This window comes from Euprymna scolopes, chromosome 32 (assembly GCF_053919585.1).
Source record: "Euprymna scolopes isolate OS-2025 chromosome 32, ASM5391958v1, whole genome shotgun sequence".
NCBI classification, from domain to species: Eukaryota; Metazoa; Mollusca; class Cephalopoda; order Sepiida; family Sepiolidae; genus Euprymna; species Euprymna scolopes.
Window position 1 is genome coordinate 57,598,681 of NC_136513.1, and position 10,806 is coordinate 57,609,486.

General features: G+C 31.7%; 1 protein-coding gene across 3 annotated transcripts in view; it reads left to right on the forward strand.

Annotated features, from left to right (window-relative positions):
* LOC145256376 (transmembrane protein adipocyte-associated 1-like) overlaps positions 1–10,495 on the forward strand; it is a 56,403-nt gene extending 45,908 nt beyond the window's left edge. For all 3 annotated transcript variants that reach the window (XM_080115202.1, XM_080115205.1, XM_080115204.1), the window contains exons 7-11: positions 2,510–2,632; positions 3,335–3,395; positions 4,263–4,365; positions 7,397–7,477; positions 9,674–10,495. In XM_080115202.1, the coding sequence (XP_079971328.1) occupies positions 2,510–2,632; positions 3,335–3,395; positions 4,263–4,365; positions 7,397–7,477; positions 9,674–9,998 (693 nt within the window). In that variant the 3' untranslated portion in view covers positions 9,999–10,495. The remainder of the gene's footprint in view (positions 1–2,509; positions 2,633–3,334; positions 3,396–4,262; positions 4,366–7,396; positions 7,478–9,673) is intronic.
* Positions 10,496–10,806: the final 311 nt, after the last annotated feature.

A 10,806-nucleotide genomic window follows, 5' to 3' on the forward strand; every position in this document is an offset into this window, starting at 1 on the left:
GTGGATGAATAATGTGTAGAGAAATATCTCGGCAAGTTGAAATGCAAACTGTTGATTTCAATTTGCCGGCATAATTCTATTAGTTTTGCGCATGTGCAAATTCAAGCTTCCCTCCTGACTACAACTTGGATGTCTTTAAGTCCAATGTAAACAAATTTCTGATGAACTGCCCCCTTAAGTAGACACTTTAAATATCCACACTAACATACTGTACTTACTTATCCCTGAGTGGCTTCCGGGCCTTGATAAGTGGTGACCACTTTGTAAAAAAAAAAAAACAAAAAAAAAAATCATTTTAATTTTAAACCTTTCTTATCTATTTGTTGGGTTAGCTTAAACAGTATGGAATGCAACTAGAGCGCTAAATGAGGGAACATAGCTGGAATGTTAAATATGTTGGTTTCGATTCTTGCTGGTGGCACCCAAATCATTTAGTTTTTAAACATATAATATTCAATAGAGAATTGGCTCTGTAATAATAAATACGAAATCTGCATAAAAATATTAAGTATATTTGTAGACCCAAGCGCCCTCCCACTTGTCTTAAATAAAAATTTTATTTGTAGTTAGTATTGCCTGTAGTGAGGATTGAACTTTCAACCTCCAGAAAACTCAGAACCAACTAGCATGGCTACCCGACATTGCTCAAAGCAAAAGTATAACATCTTTCAATAAAAATTTCTATCTTTCTCTTTCTCCCTTTGATTTCTCCTCTTTTCACTTATCCTCACTTTCTTCTTTGCCCAGAACACGCACACACATAACTCAAGGAATGAGTTGGCATAAACTAATTCCTTAATTAAAAAAAAATCAGTCGCTTCTCTTTAGTTAGTACCCTTTGAGAAAATAGTTTCGGTCTAATCGCCTGGGGGATGTCAACGAAGTTGCCTGGATAAAAATTTTTTTATTCAGACAGTGCTTTTCCACCGACTTTTCTGTTTATTATTGTGTCTAACTTTTTTGGCATGAGAGACTTAAGGCAACATTCACCCAGAATGAGTTGAGCTGGCTCCTCTTGTAGAACACAAAGCATCCTAGATGAACATAGACCACGCATGATTGTCTGCCGCGACACAGATGATGAACAGCCAGTCCTGGGATCAGCAGCAAACATGATAGACCTGTTGACCAGAGCTAGGTTCAATATCAGCTTTGACAGAGTGTAACTACATCTTCAGCTAGCTTTCCAGATGTCTTCACCAATCTTGGAGTGATTTTGGAGGTATTGCTTTAGTGGATGATCTTTCCCATGTTGCAGCATACAGCATAGCTGAATCAGTAAAATCACCTCTTTAAAAGATTGGTTAAGGGAGATAATCCTGCATTACGTCCTGACTTGAGTATTGGAGACAAAATGGTGCCAATGGACTTGCAGAATTCAACAGAGGCAGTATTGGTTTAACATTTTTAGCCGTTAGAGAACCGCAACTTTCATCAGCCAGGTTTCACAGCTGTAGATAAGGATCATCTGAACAAGTGGGAGGGAGATAAGTATGATGCGTTTCTTGTATATATTTCTCTACTTGGATTTACAATTGTAATCTTTTTATTTCTTAACTAGCAAGAAAACTCCACGTTGCTCAGGATTAAAAACAATAATTCCTATGTACTTTTTCACTATGCTCATAACACCATATTACTTTCCTTGCTTTTACTGTTTCATCAACCTCTTTAAATAGTCAGAAGCTGAAATCTTTGAAATTCTCTGAATTACTATCTTATATGGTTTAAATTTCATTAAAATTTAATAGATGTATTTAAAGTTTTCAACTGTTTTTGTTCTAATAGGTTACTTAAAGGTTAGGGCAGATAGATATTCAGGACAATTTCCATTGTATCATTCAGAAATTTTTGTACATGATTTAAATTTCATAAAAATAGGATATATTTGAAATTTTAAAGATGCCTTGATGACCCTTTTAGAGATGCACTTAGAGATTCAGGAACACTTCCACTGTCTTCCCCTAACCTTTCTTTCTATAGGGAGCATACACACGGATATTGAGTTATATATGAGAGAGAGATTTCTAAATAATATGGATTTTTTAAAGTTTTTGTATCCACTAAGTCTTGTTTTCTGAATGGGAGCAATAATAAATGAATCCAGATAAGTATTAAGTATATATATCAAAATAAGTCTATTTTATTGTAACAATAAAAGTAATTTTAACTCTGAAAAGTCTTTTAGATAAAATTCTAGAACAGTTAACAGTTGAAACTTGTTAAAAAATGAAAACATAATTTATAGCTAGCATTAGAATTAAATTCTCATTTTGCCCATATACTTTTACCATGTGAAATTAAGATTTTTTTTTCTTCTCCAGAATTTTATTTTAAAGATCATTTAATTCTACTGCATTTGCTATGAATTATGCTTTTATTTTATTTTTATGAGTTCTCAATTTTTAACAATTCTGTACTTTACCCATCTTTTTATCATAAAACTAAATCAATTTTACAAATACTTCTCCACAAGTCTCCTTTGTATCTTATTCAAATTTCATTTCAGGGTGTTTTGGAATTCCATCCACCTTCCAATACAATCTTCAATGACCATTCCAAAAGAGATTATGATCTCTTTGGTCATGGCGGCATGGAGTTTTGGTTTACAAGTTCCATGTTTTTCTTCTTAGTAAGTTCTCATTCTTCAACTTTTTATTGCACTTAACACTTCCAGAAAATACAGTAATTGAAACACATGGTACTTGTTGACAATAACTTCACAGTGAAAAAGTGGCATTTTTTTTTAAATTTTATTCACCAATTTTGGGTGAAGATACTTCAATAGTTAAAAACTTTTAGAATCTTAGTGGATTTCGAGAATAAAGAAGTTTTTATTTGATGTTTTTTTTTTATTTTAAATAAAAAAAATATTTAATTTTTATAATCTAATTTATTTTTATTTTATTTTCAATTTAAAAAAAATAATCTTATTTCTTTTCATTGTCTTTTTATTAAAAATTTTATTTTAATTTTATTTAGTATTTTTTATATACATTAACGATTTCAATCACGTGTGTCTACCAAATTAAATCAGCACAAAATAATGATCATAATATTGATGTTTGGATGCGTAATGAACCTAATATATTTTAGTTTAGGGAATAATTGTTGACCACAAGTTGATGTAAAATAGCTTTAGAAATCCACTTGAAACTGATTCCTCTATCTAAACATTAAACAAGTCAGTCTGTTTTAAAAATTCTACTCATTGCCTTGGATTTAGTATAATAATAATAATAAAGGGAGAGACAACTAAAATTATTATATAAATAAGGTTTTTAATCTAAATGAAAACAAATAAAAACCAATTTATTTTCTGTTCACGTTTTAGGTGTACAGTGTCATCACAGTGTTACCATATACAAAATTCAGCCACAGATTACCTTTGCCAGGTAAGATATGTTTAATATTTTTTATTAACTTGCGTATACCTTGTGAATTGGATTTTTAAATAAAGAGGTGAAAAAAGCTGAATATTTTATTCTGCTTTTTAGCTAGATCTCCTCTTGTAAATGTATTGAGGTGGGGAGGTTAATAAAAGTTAATTAAATGAAAAAAAAAAAAAAAAAACTTACGTTCTGAAGATGACAGTTCTGTGGGTTCAAAATGGAGACCAGTCTGAAATTTGTAAATAAGATAAATGAAACAGTAACAAGTATTTTAAAGATGTAGCCATTCAATCTGCATGCTTTCATGAATATACTCTTCAAAACTGGAGCATCATTGACCGATGGGAATGGCATTTCATATTGAAACATCACTGACTGGGGAATGGCTTATTAAAGTGTAACTGATTGATGGAAATAGCATTTCATATTAAAACGTCACGGACTGATGGAAATGGCATTTTGTACTGATGTGTACAGGAGTGACAATAAAGAATATTTTGAAGCTGAAGTGTGCCGTTCTCTCAGTTTTTTTATAAAGATACTTGTGTGCAACCAAAAAATATGCGGCCATTTAATTCTTGGTTATCTTTAATTGCTGTTTCCACTTCACTTCCAGTTGCCCCTCCCCATCTTGAATGTTTTTACATTTAGAAACACCCTTAACATGGGGTTTTTTCCCTCTACTTTCACCTAACAATTTAATAAACAAAATATACTGTAAAAAATCACTTAAAAACGAAGAAGCAATCAGAACCTAATCAATGAATGCTATTTCAGACTGAAATGTGATGTACAGACAAATACTCCAGCTTTCGGAAATGATCGATCTGTTAATATTATGAAATGACTTTTTACTTTTGTCTTTTCTAGCCAAGCGAAGTTTTTATTATTATTGTGGTTTATTGGCATTCCTCAATTGTCTCCAGGCACTCGGAAGTGCATTGTTATATTATGAATATACTTCCGGACTTTGGTAAGTTTTTTTCTATTAATTTTATTCATTGTGAATTTTTATGATTGGAACTCGTGATATTAGTCGGTGATTGGAAATTGAATGAAATACTTTGTACTTTTGTTGTGTACAATTTTTATATGTGGGGGGGGGGCAATTCATACACTGATTTAGGTTTTGTTTTTCATATCCAGTTTAATGTCAGTTTTACATGCTGGTATGTTAGACAGCTTTTAGAAATTGACTTCAAGATTACTCTATCTCTGACTATGTTTTTATTCCTCATTCTCTCAACCGTTTATCACTTCCTCCCAGGTTTTTTGTCTTTCCCAGTAAACTGATCCTGCTACATCAGCTTTTCTATATCTAACCCAAGAATCCTTAAACATGGTTATACCATTGACGTCTTCTGTTCTACACATCTCCCTATACTGTCCAGATTACAGTCACTTTGTGTGTCTTTTTAAATTGTAATTGCTGATTCTGATCAAATTCACTGAGATAGAGATATAAATGATGTGAAAAGGAAGCGGAAGATCGGAGGCTCGACGTTTCGCCCGAATTATGCGGGCTTTTTCAAGAGGTGTGGTCACTGATGAGAGGGTCGATGTTTTTAGTTTTATATATATATATATATATATATATATATATATATATTGGGGGAGTGTATGCAAATAAAACTATTATAAAAAATTTATATATATATATATTAACCAGTGTCTAGATTATTTTCGTGGAAAGAAATGTTAAAACATCCTTTTCTCTGTTTGATAGTTAGAGATAAGAGCAGATTCCAGCAGATGGCGTGTTGACCTATTAGGTATATGCTTTAGGAGGGTTGCATTTTCGAAATCGAAATGATCATTTTCCATTATGTGACCGAAAAGAGCATTAAGTGTATTGTTATTCTTTGTCTCTTTTGTGTTCATATAATCTTTTAGCAAGGTTTCGCTGCGTCTCTCCTACGTATATCTTGCCACAATCAAGGCACGGTACGGTATAAATTCTGGCTTGTGTTAATGGTTTATTATTGTTAGTTTTAGATTTCCGAGTTAAATCTTTTCTCGTTAGGGAGGTTTCCTGTACTATTTGAAAGCTGATTTTGTTAAGGTTTTTATAAATGTTATCATTTTTATCGTTAGTGAGAACAATTAGTCTTCTGTTGTGTTAGGTTTTCTTGGGGGTGGTTTTGATCTCGGTTTTGATAGATTTTCAAGGGTGTTTTTTTTTTTTTTTTTTTTTTTTTTTTTTTTTTTTTTTCTTTAAGCGTTAAGTAGGAAGTATTGGGATATTGTAAGTTCTTGAATGTAGTTTCTATATATTCAAATTCATCGTTTAGATATTCTTTGCTACATATTCTCATAGCTCTTAGATAAAACCCAATTATAATACCTTTTTTTATGTTATCATTGTGTTGCAAGTAAAAATGTACATAATCATTCTTATTAGTTGTTTTACGATGAATTTTGAATTTTAGTTGATTATTATTAATAATTAATTGTATGTCTAGGAAAGATATGGAATTATTTTCAGTTTTGTAAGTGTAATTGATGGTAGGTTCTATTTTAAGTTTTAGTGATATTATCAATATTCGACGATTTGAGGAGAAAGAGTAGAATGTCCATGTACCTGTAATACGATGCACCCCTAGGTAATTTATATTTTAAGGGATTACTTTCAGTAAACTCTAGAAACAGGCACGCCAGGACCCCACTTAGTGGGCTACCCATTGGCAATCCAAACTTCTGCCTGTAATAGTCTACTAAATGTGAAATACATCATATCAATACAGGTACATAGGTGACATTCTACTCTTTCTCCCCAAATCATCGAATATTGATAATATCACTAACAAACTTAATAAAATAGAACCTACCATCAATTACACTTACAAAACTGAAAATAATAATTCCATAATAATATTGCACGAAAATAATCTAGACACTGGTTAATAAATAAATATTTTTTTTTTTTTTTTTTTTTTTTTTTTTTATAATAGTTTTATTAGCATACACTCCCCCAGTATATATAAAACTAAAAACATTGACCCTCTCGTCAGTGACCATACCTCTTGAAAAAGCCTGCATAATTCGGGCGAAACGTCAAGCCTCTGGTCTTCCGCTTCCTTTTCACATCATAACATCGGATTGCATCCATTTTAAAATTCATATATATTGAAATAGATTCATACAAGTATAGAAAAGGACATGTTTTACTCACTAACTTTTACATCACAAGATGGAAGTATATTTATTTATATACAAATAAAAAAAATAAAAAAAAAACATTGGCTTTTATTATAGACTGTTTCCGATAATATATACATTTACTATTATATAAAATACACTTTGTGTGTGGGAATTCCTTCCTCATAAGTTCCAAAACAGCTGAGCCTATCGTTTGCAAATTTCACACGAAGGTAATTTATATTTCTGGCAGTGTTCTTAGGTATGTTTTATATATAAATTCATCCGATAAGTATCAGAAATCCATCTTAAAAATAGTCTTTCTTCTCTTATAGATAAAAAAGGATTTTTACAGGGAAATATTTTGCATTACATCGGTGTAAGCTTGGCTGGTGTAATGTAAAATTTACCCCTGAACTTAGCCATCTTTTTTATGCCTTGTTCACTCATGGGGGACCTTATTTTTTTTAATGTAGGGGTAATTCTAGATAAGAACTAGGTAATGTTTTACACTATATAAGAAAGTCCAAATAGTTTGGTTAGTAGAACCTAAGACTGAAGATCTCAAGGTTCCGGTTTCAGCATCCGTTTTATTTGTTAGGAATTTATTATTTATGCAATATTTTCTATTTCTAAAAGTAAACTCTAATATTTCAAAATGAGACAAATTCTGCAATCTATTCGTTTAATAAAACTGACCAACAACTTAGCAAAATCTGTTTATTTAATGCAACTCATTATTGAACTGCAGATGTTTTGATAATTTATAATGATTAGAGTAATTCTCAAAATAAATAATACAACTCATTTTATTTTTTGTGGAAAGCTAATTAAAAAGAATTTCTTGCCAATATTTTTCTTTTCAGTATTGTTGATATGACCACTTACCTGTATTTCTCATTTTTTGATCCTCTGGTCTATGGAACGTTCCTTGAAGAACATTTTGTGTAAGTTTTACAATAGTTTCTTTTTCTCCTTATTTAATGATGCTTCCAGTGAAAAGATATTTGTTCGAAGTAGCTGAGTGGTCCTGGTTACAATATTCAATTAATAATCTAGTAAGTTGCATTACTGAACAGTGTTCGTGTTTGGAGCTGATATATATTTAAGCATGAGGCTTTTAGTATACCTTTCAATTTCTCTCTCAAGCTGATCTACCAGTCCTTATGGCTTAACCAGCCAATCATATTCTTGCAAGGAAGAACTCTGATGTCTTCATATTCATTACATCATTTAATCACATAGTTTTAAATCTGTCTTTTTTTTTTTTTTTTTTTTTTTTTTCCATTACTGTTCTGAATAGATATTCCCTTTTTTTTTTTTTTTTTTTTTTTTTTTTTTTTTTTTCATTTAAATTCCCTTTGTTTTTAAAATTTCCTTTTCATATTTTTTTTGTCCAAACACATTTTTCAAATTAAATTTCATTTTGACCTACATACAATGCATTATTGAACAAACACCGGCATAAACTTGTACATTTTTGTAGTGCATCTATCAACAATTATGCATGCTTTTCATGGCAGATGCTCAACTGAGTTCTATGTAGAACATTAGCAGCAGACACTCTTCTAGGTGCAACTGCCAACAATTTCCTTTATCTCTGTGCCAAAAACTAAATGTAAATTCCATGTGAAAAGTTTCTTTCCTAGCACTACCTGCCTGTGCAACACATTACCATTGGATTCTGTACCTCTATAAGGCCACCATTCGCCCATGTATATAGTACTGTTGTCACATTTGGGCTGGTGCATCTGTTACTTGTCTCTCACTCTTTGACAGGGTTCAAAAGATTGTCGCCAACCTAATAGGTTCTGAACTGTCATCTAAGCTTCAGCCTCTGTCCCATCTAAATGTTGCATCCTTCTGCCTGTTCTACAAGTACTTTAATGGTGAATGCTCTGACAAACTACAAGCACTTGTACCCCCTCTACGTGAATACCCCCGACAAACCTGACAAGCAGCTAAATCCCACCTCTTCACAGATCCCTAGGTGTAAGAAAGCCTTCTACTCCAACAGTTTCTTCCCCGGAACTGCTGGACTTTGGAACTCCCTTCCGGGATTCTGCTTTCTCAACTGTACTGACATGCAGAAGTTCAAGTGTGATGTGAACAAACATCTTACTACTTCTCTCCCTTCATAATACCCCTGCAACTTATGTCTCTGATAGTAATCCCCTACTTGAAAGTGGCACTGTGCCTTGTTTGGGGTGAAAATTGAATTGAATATTGAAAAAAAATTTTTAAGTTTCTATTTATCCATCTTCTTAAATAAACACTATGCAAGTTTCACTATTACTAATTATCACGGTGATCTCACCAACCACCTAACATTCATTAACTTTTATCCTTAAGTGGCCTTTGGGTGTTTTTTTTTTTTTTTTTTTTTTTTTTTTTTTTTTATGGAAATCGCTAGAAACAAAGCATGAAGCCACTTGATGTAAGGAGCTAACAAGTAAGAAAGCTGATTATTATCAAGACAGGAGATGCCTATTAAAAAACAATGAGCAAGAAGAGTTACATAACCTTGCAATCTTTGGAAAGAAGTTACTGAAGAGGAAGCTGTATTCCAATGAAGTATTAAAACAACGAATTGATGGAGACCTCTAGACCAATGAGTCAAATGAGCCGGAACAAAGGAAGCAAAGAATAAATCGGACAATTCTGAGGAATACATGTCATAGTATTTCTAGAAAAGACTGAGACTAGCAACATTTTGATAAGCGATAACCTCCTTAGTAGGAAAAAAAGGGTCTCCCGGATTATCAGTTGTACTTGTATTTAACATGGTAAAATCAATGTCTTGAAGAATCAGGTACTTTAATGGAATATCCTCTGATAAATTCTTAGCACTTGACAGACCAGTGGTTTATTGACATGGCCAAACAGTTTAAGGGTTTTACTTTTGATTTTATCAAATAGAGAGGGTAGGGTTAGGGTTAAAAAAAAAAAAAAATTTGATGCATTTAATTTCATAATGTTTTTAATAAGATATTTAAATATTATTTTATGCTATTTCAGTTTTTAATAATTGATTAATAAAAAAATCATGACATACGTTATAGCTGTGAGAAACCCCAACAAATGAGAAGTGGTAACATGATTTTTTTTTTTTTTTTTTTTTTTTTTTTTTTTTTTTTTTTTAGAACTGTCAGTCCCAGTATCCCATTCTCCTACCGTCCCCAGTTGGATGAGGCTGGAGAGGAGGATTCTGTGAACATCCCTTGCCATGGTCCACAGGTGAAAGTGTATGCAGATGATGCAGGTAGCGGTACTGGCAGCTACGATAGCACCCACTTTGATAAGCAGGTTGGCTTTAATCCATCCATTAACAGTATGCCGAGCAATGTAGCCGCCACTACCGTGGGAGCAACTCCTTCCTCTCTCCCGGTGGCCAGCAACAACATCAACATTACACAAATCGTGCCGCATGTCTCAATCAACAGTGACTACTATCAAAGCTACTCATGAGTTCAGAGATCATGTTAACATGGCAAACTGGAAAAAAAAAAATATCCAACAAATTTTATTGATGGAGAAAGAATTTAATGGATTTAAATTTTTTAATAAAACAGAAACAGATGGCTTTACACACACACACATATTTATTTAAAAAAAAAAAAAAAAAAAGTACAGTAGAAAGGTCAGAAACTGCCCTTGAACTGAATGTTTTTAAATAAATATGTTGAACTTTTACTTGGACATTGAGCATTCTGGTCAATTTAAAAAAAAAAAAAATTTTTAAACAAACAAAAACAGTACATGAGATATATTATAATCACATCATTAACAAAACACAAACATTAGTTTTAATTGGTTCTTGTTGGTACAAGATTTTTTTTTTTTTTTTCAAAATCTGTTTCAATTTATAATTGCACTGGAATTACATATTAGAACCCTATGATTGCCCAACATCCATTGAGCTTAAACAATCGAGTTTACTACACACAAACAAATCTAAGCAAAAATATATATACACATAAATATTACAAAAAAATAACCTATTAAAATAGCAGATGATATACTAACAATGGCCTCCATATTCTCTTCAAGCTGTATCAATAGTAAAGTGTAATAATTTGTACATATTTTAAATACTACAGTAGAAAGGTCAGAAATGGCCCTTATACTGTACCTTTTTAAGTAAATATGTTGAACTTTCAATTTGGTAATTGAGCATTCTGGTAAATTGTTATAAAAATAAAATCTGTACATAATTATATATATATATATATTAGTGTTGGGACGATTAATCGGAATCAGAAAAATTGGAACTTTT